The 17,215-nt window shown below is 51.4% G+C and overlaps 1 protein-coding gene and 2 long non-coding RNA genes across 3 annotated transcripts in view; 1 reads left to right on the top strand and 2 right to left on the bottom strand.

The window, feature by feature from the left end:
• The window catches only part of LOC134413821 (uncharacterized), a 23,194-nt gene extending 5,979 nt beyond the window's left edge, over positions 1-17,215 (bottom strand). The window contains exons 1-2 of the long non-coding RNA XR_010026594.1: positions 17,087-17,215; positions 7,937-8,083 (exon numbers count right to left, since the gene is read on the bottom strand). This is a non-coding gene — a long non-coding RNA (uncharacterized LOC134413821). The remainder of the gene's footprint in view (positions 1-7,936; positions 8,084-17,086) is intronic.
• On the top strand, positions 8,488-15,294 carry LOC134413819 (keratin, type II cytoskeletal 4-like). The gene is made up of 9 exons (XM_063147863.1): positions 8,488-9,033; positions 10,207-10,421; positions 11,461-11,521; positions 11,794-11,889; positions 12,647-12,811; positions 13,280-13,405; positions 13,948-14,168; positions 14,517-14,545; positions 14,660-15,294. The coding sequence occupies exons 1-9, from the start codon at positions 8,488-8,490 to the stop codon at positions 15,070-15,072; spliced, it is 1,872 nt and encodes a 623-aa protein (XP_063003933.1). The 3' UTR covers positions 15,073-15,294.
• LOC134413822 (uncharacterized) lies at positions 12,297-14,820 on the bottom strand. Its single transcript, XR_010026595.1, has 2 exons — positions 13,899-14,820; positions 12,297-13,321 (listed from the first exon to the last, which is right to left on the bottom strand). It is a non-coding gene; the product is annotated as an uncharacterized LOC134413822 (long non-coding RNA).

Below are 17,215 nucleotides of genomic sequence, written 5' to 3'. Positions count from 1 at the left end.
TCCGGACAGCAGCTTTTGTACAACCTTTAGGCACAAGGTTTGTGATGCCTCCATTGCAGTGAAAATGGACAATTTCTGGGATTCAGGCCCTGTCAGAAATCACAGGGCACAGCCCAGAGCAGGCTTTGAGACTTGGAACCGTGAAGGAAGGAGGAATCAGCTACTGAATATTATTGCACAAGAGCACTTCCAGTTCTGGAGGAGCCCAGATGTTGATCTGGGATAAGGAATTAAACAGGACCTCTGCCAGCTGCCTTGAATGGGTGGTTTTGTATGAAAAAAATTAAATTGGCAATTGCTATGTGAATAAAGTAAGGGGAAAGAAGAGAAAGGATAAAAACCTTTCAGATTTCAAGGTTCTTGTTCAGTTTTGGGGTCAAAGAATGAGGATTCAGGGTAAAGGAGTGAACTGTGCATCCAAGACCTCTGGATTCAGAGTGGTGGCCAACAGGCTGCCCTGCAGAGCTCTGTGTGTGGCAGTGACAGGGGTTTGGGTGGGAGGGAGGTGCTAAACACCGCAGGGTGGGACAGGCACTTATGCGAAACCCAGCAGCAATCTCAGAAGTAACGAGTCCCCTTTATCATGAGCTCTTGGAGTGACTTGAAAGGAGCTGCTCAAAGTGGCAGTGATGTTTTGGGGACAGCCCAAGGTGTTTGTCAGCCCTTAATGAAATGAGGATGAGAAAGCCACAGCTGTCCTGCTCAGTAATTAAAGGGAAAGTAAAGCCTCCTGTCTGTGCTTCAGGAGCAGCCTGGCTGCAGACAGGATCAGGGAGGCCGAGCTGAGCAGTGACAGCATTGCAAAAACTCCCGGGAGGAAAAAAAACATGGAATGATTTCCAGGTGAAGCCAAGGAGGAGCTTGGAATACCAGGGGTGCAATTATTGGGATGCCTTGAACACCAAGCTGGCATTGGATCGTTGGGATTTCCACATGCAAACCACTCTGCATGGGGAACAAGAGACGCAGGTGCTTCACCCTCCCTGGGATCACACGCAGTGCCTAGCAGGTGGATTTCCCCATGGGATATTAAGGGAGAAAAATCAACCACATAATAACAAGAACAAAGGGAATAACAAGGCCAAACACTGGTGTGTGTTTGCTGCTCTGAGAAATTGCCCTGGAGTTCCCCCAGTGAATGCCCACAGTGTGTCTATCCTGCCAAGCCGAGGGGGAAGAGGGAGCTTGGGATCACCCAGGTGCTGAGCTGGAAATGAAAATGTGAATTTCTAAGATCCCACTCAGCACAGTTTGCCCACAAAAGTGTAGGTTTACCTAAAGTGCTTTCTTTGATCCTCCAACAGAGCATGGCCAGAGAGTCTTGTTGGCAGAAATAGAGATTCATGGAATGGTTTGGGTTGGAAGGAACCTGAAAGATCATCTAATGCTACCCCTGCCATAGGCAGGGGCACCTTCCACTCTGCCAGGCTGCTCCATACTCTGTCCAACCTGGCCTTGGACAAGGAGAAATTTCTTCCCAAACCTTGCCCTCTGCCAGTGGGAAGGCACTGCCCCCTGTCCTGGCATTCCAGGCCCTTGTCCAAAGTCCATCTCCTGCTCTCTCGGAGCCCATTTGGGTACTGGAAGGAGCTCCAAGGTCTCCCTGGATCCTTTTCTTCTCCAGTCTGACCCACACATGCATCCAGTGCCACCCCTGCCATGGCAGGGACACCTCCCACTGTCCCAGGGTGCTCCCAGCCCTGCCCAGCCTGGCCTTGGGCACTGCCAGGGATCCAGGGGCAGCCACAGCTGCTCTGGGCACCCTGTGCCAGGGCCTGCCCACCCTCACAAGGAAGACTTTTTTCCTGATACCTAATCTCCACTTTCTTTCAGTGGGAAGCCATTCCCCCTTGACCTGGCACTCCACATATTCTCTCTGTATGTTCATTGTTGACTCCTTCAGGCACTGGAAGGCCACAATTAGGTCACCCCAGAGCCTTCTCTTCTCCAGGCTGAACAATCCCAATTCTCTCAGCCTTTCCTCACAGCAGCTGCTCCATCCCTTTAATCGTCTCCGTGGCCTCTCTCCAGCAGCTCCATGTCCTGCCCGTGAGGCTCTGCAGGTGGGGTCTCACCTGAGCAGGGCGCAGTGGCAGAACCGCCCCCCTTTGCCTGCTGCCCACCATGAGGTCTCAGCCCAGGGCAGGATTCACAGGAGGATTTTCCATTCCCATTTCTCTCTGCAGTTTCTTGGCTTTCTTTTCCAGTCACTCAGCGCTGGGTTTTCCTGCAGCCCAGGTTCCCAAGCCTGGTGCCAACAGATGGGGCCCAGCTGGATTTCAAAGCTAGCATGGGGATGAATGGAAGAGTTTCCCAAAACAGGAGACTGGGTCAAGCAGTAAAGGAATCTCCACCAGAAGCAATGAAATCAAAGTGTGCCTTGGCACCTCCAAAGGAAGCTGTGGCTGTCCCTTCCCTGGAGGTGTCCCAGGCCAGGCTGGGTGAGGCTTGGAGGAATCTGGGATGGTGGAAGGTGTCCCTGCCTATGGCAGGGGGCAGAACGAAATGAGCTTTGAGGGCTCCTCCAGCCAAACCATCCCGTGGTTCTGTGATTCCATGACCTTGCTCAGTGAGGGGAGGGATCATCACTCCACCATCACTCCAGAGGTGCCGGGACTGCTGCTTTGCTGCATCTCCAGGAACGTGTGGTTTTGTGGCAATTCAGGGTGTTAATCTCTGGGAATGAAGGTTCGAACCCTGCAGGCTTTGCTGAGCCAGGGAAATAAAGAGTGCAGAGCCCAAAGCTCCATCTGGCTGCTCCAGGGCACTGGGGCTCTAGGGAACATTGGAGCAGGTGTTCCTGAGTATTAGGGCTGCGATGGAGGTGGTTGCCAACTCCTCCAGGACAAATCCTGCCTTTATCTCCACTTATTTCATTGGAGAAACCATCACACACAGCACACACGCTGAGCTGGGGTGACACACTGAGGGTTTCTGCGTGTTGGTGACAAAATGAATCACAAAAGTGACTCCAACCATTCATTAAGGTAATAGGTACATCCTCCAGAAGCTCAGCTTTCTGTCATCTCCTTAATCTGAGTGTCCATCTGGGAAGTTTAATGAATGGGTGCTCACCACACCATTGTTAGTTCTCCTGCTTCGAATTTGCTCCTTTATTTTGCTGAGGCAGCTGTGGAAGATAAGAATTTCTGCTCTGGGATCACCCTACATGGGCCCTGCTGTCTCCAGGTTCTCCTGCAATGGTGGCTTTAGAAAACAATATTTTCCTTGATGATCCCAAGCTCTCTCATTGGCGATTCAGTGTCTCTCTTCAACTTGGTGCCTGTTTTTTAGTCATATGAATTTAGGTAAAGGACTCCCACGCTGGGATTGTTTTTATTTATTGGTGATCTCACCTGTGGAGTTGTTTTTGTATGGCCTGTGAGAAGCTTTGTTCTCTTAACCAATACCTCTCCTTGTCCTTCTTCACTTTTAAATTCAGCACAGAGATCATTTTGCTGATAAATTCTCAGCCTTCTCTGCTCTGCTGCCAGCAAACAGCATGAAATGTTTGTTCATTGTCTCCACTTCACTTTTGCTTTAAAGAAAACTCTACAACAAAAGTTTGCAAAATTAACTCTGTTACCTCAAGCACTGAGCAGCTCCTCCCTGTGGTGCTGCAGATACTGACGTGACACACAGACAGATTTCCACACATATCGATGGGAACTAGTTGAAATTCTGGGGCTGAATTTCCCTCCTCCCACACTCTCTTTCACTCAGCTGCTGGAAGGCACCTCCAGAATCCCCAGTTGGCGCTGTGCATGAAGGAACACCTTTTCTGAATAAAACCACCTGTACCACAGAAGAGACAAGACAGCTATCCTGTGAAACAGCACAGCCCTTTTTCCCACTTCCACATCTGATGCGCTCCCCATAGGAGATTTTTTGCCAACCTCTCCGCAAAAAAACTCTTCCAGTGGGCACCCTCTGCCTTTGGGGGGCTCCTTCTCTCCAGGGCTCCTTTCTGGCTGTTTTTCTTTCATCCTGACACCACCACTCTGGTCCCACCCCATTACTTAGAGCCCTTGTGTTCCCTCAGCCCTGGGCACTGGCACAAAGCTGTCTGAATGATGTCAAAATGCCTCATAAGTTCCTGTGCAAAGGAGGAATGTTACAAAGAAAGGTGTGGACACTTGTGGTGGTTGGTATGAAACCTCTTTGTCTCTTCCAAAAGGTGGCTCCATGTGGTCCTCCCGTGAGACACCACCTTGGTGGGGACATTTTACAGAACCATGGAATATCCTGAGCTGGAAAGGACACACCCAAATCATCAGTCCAGCCCCTGACCCTGTACAAGACATGCCAAAAATCTCAAAAATCGTGTGCCTGAGAGCACTGTCCAAAGGCTCCTGGAGCTCTGGCAGACTTGTGCCCATGACCATTCCCTAGGGAACTTGTTCAGTGCCTGACCACCCTCTGCAGGCAGAACCTTTTCCCAGTATCCAGCCTGACCCTCCTGACGCAGCTCCAGCTGTTCCCTGGGTCCTGTCCCTGCTCACAGAGAGCAGAGATTAGAGTTGCCCCTTGAGATGAAGATGCAGCCCCTGACGAGTCTTTCCTCAGCCTCCTCCAGGCTGACTTCATGTGGCCCCTCCAGACCCTTCCCCATCCCCATGTCCCTCCTTTTGACCCTCTCCAACATCTTTAGGTCTTCCTTATATTGTGGCACCCAAATCTTCCCCCCAAATGGAGGTGAGGCTGCCTCAGCCCAGAGCAAAGCAGGACAATCCTCCTCCCTGGCCAGGCTAGGCTGGGCCTGGTGCCACCAGGAGCTGGTGTCCCTCCTGGCTGCCAGGAGGGCAGGTGCATCCTATTCCCTCAGTTTGCTCTCTGAGCAGACTGTCACAACACCCCAACACTGGTGATGGCACCACAGGGGTCACCCACAGTCCAGCAGAGGGAAGGGTGAAGTTCTGGTGAGGCTGTGCCTGGAAACACCTCAAATGCAAGCGGTACATATGGGCAGGAGTCACGGAACGGCCTGGAAGGAACCTCAGGAATTCTTTTCCATCTCTTTGCCCAAAGCAGCATAAATGGACGGGGATGACCCAGGCTGAGGGTGAGGAGCGGCTGTGGAGCAAGGTTACTGGTTCCCAGTTTCAGACCATCATCTCTACCCCTGTCCCCACTAATCCCTGTCTGCTTTGATGTGGGAACCGAATCAAGGTGCATTTACGAGATGGAACAGCCAGCTTTGGAGAGCAGGACCAGCAAAACCAGTGGGAGGTGTCCTGGGAGCCTCATTAACCCTTTTAATGGTGACTTTGTGTCCCTTCTGCAGGGAGCCACAAAAACTGCTGAGCCTGCAGGGCGGGAGGGAGCACACCACCAGCACCAGCCCTGACAGCCCTGTTTTTCAAGGAGAGGGTCTTAAAAAGAGCTTTTCTCACTGGGACAAAGCAGACTTGGGAGGCTGTTGGATGTTTTTTTCATCCAGAATCCCAACAAGAGGTTGGAAATGTCCCCAGGCTCTCCCTGTCTGCAGGGGTAGCTTAGCAGGTCCCAGTTTAGTAGGTGCTTAAGCAGAATGAATTTATCTGGGCACATGTAAATCTCAAAGGTTCTAAAGTCTCATGAAAGCCACCACAGCTCAAGGAATGTTTAGGGCCAAGCAGCTCAGGGGTTTCCCCTGTAAACCTGGGTGGAAGCTGTAGGTTTAAATCCAAGATGAATCCCTGAGAGAAGCAGTTTCATGTCCTCCTTGGAAGGTTGGGTCCAACACCATCTCACCCACAACCAGCCAGGACAAAGTGAGGACACATGAAAAGGTCTCAAGGAAGATGACCTGTGCATGAAAACCATTGCAAACCTTCTCTTGGGAAGCCCAAATCCCATCGGAGTCCTTCCTGCTTTGAAGTTGGTGGAACCTCCACCATGTGACTGAACCGGCTTTGTGAAAGCTCAGCAGCTGCAAACCACAGGTGCTGCCCTGGACTGACTTCCTCTGATGTGCAAGGCTGGGCACCTGGAAAAGCCACTTCTCAGGGACAGGAGCAGGAGCCAGAGGTTGAAGATCAGGTTTTTTGTGGAGGAACAGCCCAACAACTCTTCATACACAAGAAGGGATCTCAGGGCTTGCAGCTGGTGGAGGGTGATTGTCCCATGAGCAGCGTTTTCCCTGTTTTCCAACAAAACCAGGGGTTTGGAGGGTCTAGAGTCCTGAAATGTGTGTCACTCATGTGGAACAAGGCACTCCACGGTGGCTGAGCAGAGACATGGGGGATAACTGGGACCTGACCCCCGCCAGATGCAGATTTCTCACAGCTGGAAAAACTGAAAAGTTGTTGTCCTCAAGGGGAAAGGGCCACGTCTTTCTGGCCATGAGGAGGAGATGCAGTCTCTCTGCGGTTCTGCTGGGCAGCAGAGCTCGGAGCAGCAGCTGCTCCAGATCCTGCAGCTGTGCAGGGCTGAGCCACATGGAAAGCAGGACTGGAGCCTGGCTTCTCCCTCTTTTCAGCTTGCCCATGGTTGTGGCAGCCTAAAAAAGTTCATGAAGGTCATGTCTGGACTCCCTAAGGGCTTGGTGATGCTTTGTCCTACCCGTGAACGCCCTGTCCCCAGGCAGTGCTCCCTGTTTGGCTTCACACACCCAGAGTCTTCTCCAGGTATTGCACCAATGCTTTGGCTCAAAATAAAACTCATCTCCAAAATATTTTTTCTCTTTTCACTGGCATGCAAGAGGTCCCAGTGCCTGGGTTACCTTGAAGGGACATGAAGGATGTGGTGCCCAAAAGCTCATTTGATTTCTCCAGCTCTCTGTGAATGAGAGTAGTCTGGGATAGTGAAAGGTGTTTCTGGCCACAACAGGGAGTTGGAATGAGATCAGTTTTATGGTCCCTTCCAACCCAAACCATTCCATGATTCCACGACTCTATGAAAGTACATCTCATTGCAAGATGTGCATCTGTGTATACTCAGACCAACATAGCTATAACAGAACCACTACATGACTATAATTAAATACAGTAATTTTTTCATTTCAATCCATTATGAGATCTGTTAAAAAAAAAAAAAAAAAAAAGGGAAGATCCTTCCAGGAAATACTCCAAAAATATTCTAAATATCCTGATTCTTCTTCCTGACTTCCTGTGCATTTCATATTGACAATAGCACCGAATCCTCTCAGAACCAGTTAATTTTGCCCCAGCAAAGATGCCAAGATTTCTCAGGGCAAGCTCTGCAATTCCTCTTGTTTCTGTTATTACACCCCCTTTTTAAGGCAAAAAAGGAACTTTGTTTCCAAGCAAATTCAAAAATCTTTTTAAGAATTTTAATTAAGATGGGACGATGCCTTCTCATTACCAGATACTACTGGATGGATTTAAAGTCAAAAAGGTGTGTCAAAGGATGACCAGGCAAAACCTTCACTCCACCTGACATTTCTCAACCCGCTTGTAACACTTCCCTTCTTTGTTATTTCTCCTGTTCCAGAGAATCTGCTGCGTGCCCCAGTCCCATGGTTGAAATTCAGCACTTTCCCTGGGCACATAACTCAGTAATAAATCACTCTCATTTCCCAGAAATGCCTTATCTTCAATTTCAGGTACGCTAAGGGGCAGTGGAAGCCCCATTGGGCTGCGGCAAAGGTTGTCCAGAGAAGCTGTGGCTGCCCCTTCCCTGGAAGCGACCAAGGCCAAGCTGGATGAGGCTTGGAACAAGCTGGGGCAGTGGAAGGCGCCCCTGCTCAGGGCAGAGGGTGGAATGAGATGAGGTTTAAGGTCCCTCCCGAGCCAAATCATTCCATAACTCCACGATTCTGTGAACCCCCAGTCTCCCGGAGCATCCTCCCCATGACCAAACTCATCCTCGGCACCACCTCACGCGGCTCCTGCTCCATCCGTGTGGAAGCCACCAGCCCCATCCTGACGGTCAGCACCCGGATTCCCTCCCAGAGCCACAGCCATCCCCACAAGAGGAAGGAATAAATGCTTACGAGAGCGCTCCCAACAACGTCAGTGCCGAGCCGGGCTGGATCCGCCTTCCCTGTCCCTGTCAGCGGCGGTCATTGCTCAAGAGCCCGCCCGGAGCTGGCCGTGGACCCTGAAAGGGGCGGCATCCCCACGACATTCTGCAGGAGGTCCTGAAATGTAATTAAACGCTGTGGTGAAACCAAACCGTAAACAAGCCATGAATAAAAACCCCTTGAATTATTTTGCTAAACTATAATTACACAATAAGGAAGCAGATTAATTAAGTAAAATATAAGTCCTGAAACAGAAGCTTGCAAGCAAAGCAGTTTATTTTAATTTCCACATTATTTCATATGAGATAGAAGTGTTTGCTGTGGGTTTAAAATGTTGGAAGCCATTCCTTGCTGCCAGGCAGACCAAACCCAGTGGATAAATTAAATTTTTGCATCTGAGGCACCTCCTGAAATGTATATAAGGAGAAGGGCTCTGCCTCAGAGGAGCTAAAGGAGATCTCCTTCTTCCAGGCCCTGCTCCTCTCTTGCGTCGCCGTCACTGCCCACCCACCCCAGCCACCATGAGCCGACAGTGCTACACCTCCGGCTCCATCCTGGGAAGACGAGGCTTTTCCTCGGCCTCCGCCGTCTGCGGCCTGGGCAGGGCCAACAGCAGCTCGGCCTCCGTCTGCCAGCCCGTGGGACGGAGGTGTGGGATCGGTGGCTTCAGCAGCCGCAGCGTCTGTGACCTGGGCCGAGGCCAGAGGATTTCCTTCGGTGGCAGCTGCCGCAGCGGCGTCTACGGCGGGGCCGGCGTCGGGCGCTGCGGGGTCGCGTACGGCGGGGGCCGCTTCGGCACCGTCGTGGGCTTTGGGAACTGTGCGAGCTTCGGGGGCCTGGGCAGCTACAGAGGCCTGGGGGATGGCGTGGCCATGGGGAGCTACGGCGGCGGCATCGGCATCGGCCTCGGCGGAGGGAGGTCCGAGGGCATTCGCGGCGTCAGCATCCACCCGGAGCTCCTCAAGCCCCTGTGCGTGGGCGTGGACCCCGAGGAGTGCCAAGTGCGGACCCACGAGAAGGAGCAGATCAAGAACCTCAACAACCAGTTTGCCTGTTTCATTGACAAGGTGAGACCCCGCTTTCCCCACCCCGTGTCCCCAGAGACAACATGGGGAGCTATTTCTCCTGGTGCCCTGGTATTTAACCTTTCTAATGAGCCATGGTGGTCCTGGCCTGGGCACCCTCTGGATTTTAGCCTTTCACCAAGACAACACCGCTAGTGTTGTACCTTTGGATGGTCGCTAACCTGCTAAAGGGGTCAGGACCAGCTCCAGGGATATAGTAAATCCAAACCTGTGAGTGATGAGATGAAGCTCTGAAGGATAGGAAATTTTATGTGTAGAGAAGGCCATAGCTCCCAATTCCTTTCTCCTTTTACCCCTGGATATATCATCAGGACCCTCCAGATGCTCAGAACTACCTGTCCATTGTCCTATGTGTTGTTCTCACAAGTCTATAAACTCGAAAGGACTTCTGCATTCTTAAAATAATTTGTGTTTCATGAAGGTGATGTGGAAGGATGAATTTAATTAAAATGGGAGGAACTATTTTAATTTCTTTGTCCCTCCACTCTATGAACAAAATTATTTGGTGATTTCCTAAAAAGATGTAATTTATCATTGTTTTCTTGACTACATGTAAGAGTTTTCATGGCTGTTTAGAGAGCTGTTATGGGAAAGAATTTTTCAAACAGCAAAGAAAATCTGCTCTGTCTGATCTGATCTTGATTTTCCTGGAGAGTTGTTCTGCAACCGGAAAAACTGAACCCACCCAGGAGCAGCAACTCCTGCTTCTTCCCATTTGTAAAATGACTTATTCATGACCCATCAAACTCCTAGAGAGCCCTTTAATCTAGAAGTGTAAAGGCATGATAAGTATCCACGATTGGAGTTTAAATCAGATACATCCAAATGAGGTCCTGGATGGAGCTTTTAGTGCTGAGAAAGACTTGTTACTGCCCTGGGCCGAGGATCCAGTTCTGGGGCAGGAGTGGAGGTGTCTGGCTGAGCAAGCGTTGGCTGAACCCAGGCTTGGCCCCCACACAGAATGAAGGCACTGATGTTGCTCAGCCTGAGATTCGAGTCCTGGGTGGGACCAGTTTAACTCAGAGAAGATGCTGGTGCCACTCAACAGCAGCACCTGACCATTTGCAATTCTGATCCGATTTTCACTTTTCCCCTTGGGAAGTACAGAAACCCTGGGACAGGAGAGCCTGACCCTCCCATCTCTTCCCTGCCCAGGTGCGGCTGCTGGAGCAGCAGAACAAGGTGCTGACCACCAAGTGGGAGCTGCTGCAGCAGTATGTGCTCCCAGCATCCCGGAGAAACTTGGAGCCTGTGTTTGAAAACTTCATCTGCAACCTGAGGAAGCAGCTGGAGTGTGTGATGGGGGAGCGAGAGCGGTTGGAGAATGAGGAGCGGTGCCTGCGGGACCTGGTGCAGGAGTTCAAGTGCAAGTAAGTCACACACAGGGAAGCTGCAGAGGAGGATGTTGCTGGCCTGGGTGGTGTCCCTGAGTGTGAATCTAAGGAAATTGCACTGGATGGATCAACAAACTGGGGCACAGGGCAAGGCACTGCAGTAGTGGGTGAATTTCCTGCACTGGAGATGGACTGGGAGACGTTTTGAAGCCCAGTTTCCTTAGGGAGCAGGATTGGAAACCACTCTTTCTTTGCTTCCTGCAAACCCATGTGGTTTGCCATATCAAATCTCCCCCACCACCTGTTCCTGTGTTTTCCCCAGTGCCATCCATTCCCACAAAACAAACAAAACCCTCAGCCAATTTTCTCCACCCCACTCTTTTACCCACATCATGCTGGGATTCATTCTCTCTTCCCAGAGGGAATGTGGGAATTTATTTTTTTTTTTAATCTAAGCTGTAGATGCTCCTTAATATCTCCCCATGTGCTCTGCTAAGCCACAAATGAGGTCACTGGATCAACTTTCCCCAGAGTTCACCATCTGAGGTGTTTTTTCTTGCTGAGCCACTACTGAGCAGGTCCAACTCACAGAATCAGCATCTTGTGAAAGTTCTTGCAGGTCCCAATTACTGACTCATTATGCCCTGACTTTGCTCCCCACTGCACCCTGGAGTTTCACAGTTTGCTCAAGCTCCTGAACTTCCCCTGGAGCATTTTGGCCAGTCTCTCCATAAACACTCTGAGCACAGTCCTGGATGCTCTGGAAAAACATCTCACAAAGCAGAAGGGCTGGAAGCAGCAACCCAAGCCTCCAGCTTTGCATTTCTGCTGGTTTGGCTGGATTTTCTGTCCTCTGACTCCAGCCCCCAAAGCACTGGCATGGCTAAAACTGCTGAGTAAAACCCAGTGAGGGGGTAAAAAACAGCAAAGAAGCAAAAAAAAAAAAAAAAAAAAAAAAAAAGATAAAAAATGAGGTGGAAAGTGAAATCTCATTTCCCACAGTCTGCAGTGGATGGTTGGGTGATGGAGATGGGACCCCCAGGGCTCAGCACCCCCCTGCTCTGCTTTCCTGCAGGTATGAAGATGAGATCAACAAGCGCACGGCAGCAGAGAACGAGTTCGTGGTGCTCAAGAAGGTGAGCCAGGGCCAGATAAGGGTGGGCAAACCCTGGGTTCGGGTCAGTGGGAGAAGTGGGGAGTCCTGACACCATGGCACAGCGTGATGCCCCAAAATTGAGGCTACCCAAGGAATCTGGAGGGCCTCCCTGAGTTACTCAGCACGTGAAGCCCAAACCCACATAGTGCTAAGGGCTAGGAATGGTGGAGTTTTCTCCTAATCTAAAGAAAACCTGGGATTTGCCACAGTCTTTCCTTCACCTCTTTTCACCAAATTCTGGTATCTCTCCAGGATGTGGATTGTCTCTACCTGACCAAGGAGGAGCTGGAGGTGAGGGTGGGCCTCCTGAGACAGCAGCTGGAGTTCCTGAAGTGCATCTATGCCGAGGTAAGAGCTCCTGGCCCGATCTGCTCCCTGGGCTGAGGCATCATCTCCTGCCCTCCCCGCCTGAGTCTTACACCAAGAGTGCAAGGAAAAGTGTCTTTTCTGAAAATCCCAGAATTGCAGCCCGAAACTCGTTGTCTTTTTGATGTATTTGACAACAACGCTGTCACGCCTACTTTGGGAAGGCATTATTTAGTCTTGGTTGCTACATTGCTGCTCACAAGGGGAGGGATCCTTTGCCTGAAAACCTCTCAAATTCTAATCCAAACCATCCCTGGGCTGGCCAAATGTTTCTAGCCCTTTTTTTTTTTTTTTCTTTTTTTACAGTGGTCAAAATGTCAAAATATTTTTATGAAAATAACACTTCTGTTTAAAATTCCACAATTTTTAACAAAACACACAGGGAACACTTTGCGTGGACACCTTTTTGAGCTAAACCCCCTCAGCAGGGGTCAGTGGGGCTCAAAGAACATGAGGATTCCCAATCCAGGAAAGCACTGGCACAGCCAGGAATGCAGAAGTGGCTTGTTTCACCAGAACTCCCCACCCTCCCTTAGGGAACTGCATGCAGCCATCCCTTGTTGTGCCACCAAAACAGGTCCCAGCTGCCAGGTGTTGCTGGACACAAGTTGCCCAAGTGGAAAACCCCATGCTGGGAGTTCAGAGGAGAACCTCCTCCAACCAGACCCCCCTTGCTGGGGTTGCTGCTGGCCTGGCTGGGGCTGGGTGAGGGAATGGAACTGATGCTCTGGTCCTGCAGGAGAGGGCTCAGCTGGACTGTCAGCTGTGTGACACCTCTGTCATCGTGCAAATGGACAACAGCCGGGACCTGGACATGGAGGGCATCATCAAAAGCGTGGAGTGCTGCTATGAGGAGATTGCCCAGAAGAGCAAGGCCGAGGTGGAGGCTTTCTACCAAACCAGGGTGAGTATTCCACAAATTTCTTTGACAGACCATTCCTGAGACCATTCCCATCCTCCATGATGCAGCTTTAACCCGCCTCACGCTGTGTATTGGCTTCAGTTTTGCTTAAGAAAGTTGTACCAAAAAAAACCCCAAACACAAACCAACCTTAAAAGTGTGGTTTGAGACATTTTGGTACACACAGAGCAGATCAGAGTGTTTAGAGATGCCCCCTTCATGCGCTCTGAGGAGCATCATTACTTCCCAAAGGGAAAACCATAGAACCCTAAGGCTGGAAAAGGGCTCCAAGATCAGCAAGTCCAGGACCCCCTGAGACTCTCACCTTACCCGGGCTGAGGCCATGTCTGGGTGGTGCCCAGGGAACACTGACCCTGGTGCAGCTTCAGAGATTTCCAACTTTCCGGGGAGGTGGGGGGCCTGGGAAGAGGGATTTGGGTGCATTGACATCATCCCCTTCCCATGCAACAGCTGGAGGAACTCCACAGCAGCCGGGGCAAGTTCTGTGATGACCTGAAGAACAACCAGAGTGAGATTGCCGAGCTCAACAGGATGATCCAGAAGCTGCAGTGTGAGTCGGACAATGTGAAGAAACAGGTAGGACCAAGGGATGGATCCACCTGGGAGTGCAGCTCCTCCATCAAAGGGCATTGTCCTACCAGCTCCCACCCTGTGGGGCTGCAAAGAACCCCCTGCCCCAGATTAGGTCTATTGTAACTTCTCATCTGCTGCTCATGCACACAGAAAAGCAGATTTATTTCTCACTTTGCAAATAAGAAGTTCATGGGTTTGGCGGTACCAGAATAAGTGAGCTCCCACCAGGCTGTAGCAAACAGATCCCATTCCCTTCATCCCAAATGGCTTGGCCACCCCAAATCCAGCCTAAATCTTGTCTCTCTGGCATTTCTTGGCTGAGGAATGTATGAGCAACACTGTGGAGATACCCCTTAATATCATCCTTGGCTGCCCTCTTGCCCAGAGGAATTGTGCCTGGAAGTGTCCAAGGCCAGGCTAGATGTGGTTTGGAGCAGCCCAGGCTAGTGGAGGATGTCCCTGCCCATGGCAGGAGATGGGACTGGATAGGCTTTACCTTACTTGACTGAAGCTTTGTGGGGATGTCGTCCTGTGGCTGTCCCCAGATCTCAGCCCTGCAGACAGCAATCTGTGATGCCGAGCAACGAGGAGACTGCGCCCTCAAGGATGCCCGGCAGAAGCTGGTTGACCTGCAGACAGCCCTGCAGCAGGCCAAGGACAAGATGGCCTGTCTGCTCAGGGACTACCAGGAGCTGCTCAATGTCAAGCTGGCCCTGGACATTGAGATTGCCACATACAGGACGCTGCTGGAGGGAGAAGAGAGCAGGTAGGAGCAGCCCTGGATGCACCTTGTAAGGATGATCAGCAAAAGACGGGGGGAGGAGAAACAAATGCTGCACCCGGGGCTGCAGAGGGGAGCAGGGCCCCTTTTCCCTCCCACTCGGTGCAGAGGGGATCACACTCCCATCCAAAAAGAGGATGGGATATTAGTAAGACCATGGCATTAGGGACTCAACCCTGCAGTGCTTTGGTGGGCAAGCATCTCTCAGCAGGCTGCCCCTAACGAGCTGAAGGACGTCAGGTTTCTAAGGAGGCAGTAGCTGGGCTCTGTTTGCTCGTGAATTTGAGGAATATGTCCCTAAATACATGTCTGACGCGTTTCTTTCCTTGACAGGATATGCACCGGCAACCCTGTGAGCGTAGGTGAGTTAATGAGCCCCGTCTTGATTTCCTTACAAGCTCTTTAAGTTCGCAACGCTCCTTTTGAGCCGGGTTTTGGCTGCTCCGGGCGTGACCGAGCGTGTTTCTCTCCCGCAGCCGTGGTCAGCGGCGGGGGCACGGTCGGGGAGTGCCGGTCCCTGTCTGGAATCGGAGGCAAATGCACCGTGAAGAGCGGAGGGGCCGGCGCGGGGCTGGGCATGGTCTCGTCCTTCGGCAACGCCGCGTTCAGCACCCGCAGCGTGGATTGTGTGCCCAAGGTCGGGGCGGGATTCGGGGCCCGCAGCGCGGTCAGCTGCGTGGGCAGGGAGGTGCTCACCGGCGTGGACGGGGGGCAGTGCGCCGCCGGGATGGGCAACCTGGGCAACCTGGGCAGCCTGGGCAGCCTGGGCAGCGTGGTGTGCGCGGGCGTGGAGCAGTGCGGGCCCGGCGCCGTGCTGATCCCCGGGGCACCGGGGGTCTGCGGGAACAGGTTCAGCACAGCCGTGCGCGTCGTCAGGACGAGCCGGTAGAGAGCGGCCGGCCCGAGACGGCAGGTTTTGTAATAATCAGCATTTCTGCAATAAAACAGTATTCCCCCTCCCTCTGACAGCCACAGGGATCACACAACCATGCGCTAGCACGTCGCTCTGCCTGAACCCTTAGCCTGATAAAACCCACCCTCTCCCTGATGTCTTTCTTGGGGGAAACTCCCCCCTGCCCCCCCTGTCCCCCCCAGCCAGGTGAGATTTTAATTTCAGAGACCACCCCTGTCTCCACTCATCATCTTGGCTTTTCAGTCACCCTGCCCTGCTTGACCCCTTTCCAGCAGAGACTTTTAATGCAGCTATTGCAAAAGGTTGAAAAATCTGGTCATCCCAACTTCAGAGAAAGAAGCCACAATTTAATTGTCCAAGACAAAGCTGAAGCTGTAATTTACTTCTTTAATGACAGCAGAAAATCCAATTTTTCCTGTTTACAAGAGGGTTGGGAATGCTTATGCAAATTGGTCCAGGTTGCTACACTGTGTTTGGTAGAGCAGATTTTAATTACACCCCACCGAGCACCTTATATTTCTGTAGTTAAATGCATGTGTTGTTTTTCCTGTGTGCAATAGACGGAGTTAAAGCTTTTCATGTGTAAGTGAACAGAGTTATTACCCTTCGCTTACTCCAGACTTTCAGCTGTACCTTCAATAAACTCCATGCATAATTCATGCTGCACTGCCTGGGCTTTGTTTCCCTCCCTCATATTGCAAATCATAGAAATTTCCTCAAACCTGAGTCTCCAAATGGGTGGAGTTTGGAGCTTCAAGAAGGTTTTGTCTGCTCTCTTTCCTGAAGCACCTTTGCATACCTTTATTCCATCCACTGATTAGTGTGGCCACACGGATGTCTGGAAAGGAGGCTATTTACCATCTGTGGGTATGCAATTTGCTTGGGATCTCTCACAGTGTCTGGGATCTCTGGAGATGGAACAAAAAGGCAGCCAGGCCCTTCTTGAAGGAAATCAGTGAGAAGCAGCTCAGGGAGGAGCAGGAAAATAATCCCATACCACACCTGTGAAACCCTCTCACAAGAGTGGGTTGATTTTAGAAGAAGGTAAGAGCAAAGTGCAGTTTCCCAAAATGCAGCATCAGTCCTTCCTCAACTGCCACCTTCCTTAAAATATGTGAACTCACACAAAGAGCAGGGTGTGGAGATGTGGCTAGACATGCTCCTCCATCATCCCTTCCAGGGACGGAAAACCCTCTCTCACAATTTTAGGAAACTGGGATTTAGGAGAAATCACATCATCCTCTCCTTTTTCTCTGTGAGGTTCATAGAATCGTGGAATATCCTGGCTGGGAAGGGACCCACAAGGATCATCAAATCCCAGTCCTGGCCCTGCACAGGAACACCCCAAAAGTCCCACCAGATGCTTGAGTGTTGTCCCAATGCTCCTGGACTTCTGCAGGGCTCCCAGTTCCCCTGGACCCCTGATGGGTCTCTATAACTTGGCTGGGAGGACCTTGCCATGGTGGCAACTCAGCCCAGCTGGATGGACATCTGGAATCACAGGAAAACAAACCAGCCCTGCAGCTCCTCCCTTCCCACAGCTCCCCATGGCAGAGCCAATAGCCCGTGAGCCAGCTCTGCATCGCCCTTGGAGAAATCCCTGTGTCCAGCCCGGGGCAGCACAGGGTGTGGGCAGGTTCATGTGCCCATGAAAGGCTCACCAAGAAACAGGGGCTGGAATTTATCCCCCCATGTCCCACCCTGCTTCCAAGACCTCCCTGCTGACTCGCAGCTTCTTCCCCTTGACCTCTGCAGGGCTGGAGGATGAGCTCAGCCCCCATGCCAGACTCTGCCCTCGTGCGTGGGACGGGGATGAACCCAGTGTGGGATGAGCTCTGGCCTCTGCTGCTCTCCCACCATGGGGCATTCTGGCTCCCCTCGTGGTATATTGGATGTGATCAACAGGGAGCAGAGCACTAATGCTGTTTTAATAAATGCCACAGTGGTGAAAGCCAAGTGGGTCAGCCCTTGGTGAGAAAGCAAAACTTACCCTGCTGAAGATGTTTTTGGAAATGTTGTCTTCAGCTTTTCTGCTCCGTGAACACAACTCAGGCTCCATCTCATTTCTATGTAAATACCAAGCAGAAACACCCAAAACAAGAAGCTTCCAGTGCCCCAG

This window comes from Melospiza melodia, unplaced genomic scaffold, assembly GCF_035770615.1.
Source record: "Melospiza melodia melodia isolate bMelMel2 unplaced genomic scaffold, bMelMel2.pri scaffold_51, whole genome shotgun sequence".
Lineage (NCBI taxonomy): Eukaryota > Metazoa > Chordata > Aves > Passeriformes > Passerellidae > Melospiza > Melospiza melodia.
The sequence above is the reverse complement of the archived record's forward strand: the minus strand, read 5'-3'. Positions and strand labels throughout refer to the sequence as shown.

Coding starts and splice junctions, on each gene's coding strand:
- LOC134413819 (XM_063147863.1), top strand. CDS start 8,488: ATGAGCCGACAGTGCTACACCTCCGGCTCCATCCTGGGAAGACGAGGC. Junction 10,422..11,460: donor GTGCAGGAGTTCAAGTGCAA/GTAAGTCACACA, acceptor GCTTTCCTGCAG/GTATGAAGATGAGATCAACA. Junction 13,406..13,947: donor CGGACAATGTGAAGAAACAG/GTAGGACCAAGG, acceptor GGCTGTCCCCAG/ATCTCAGCCCTGCAGACAGC.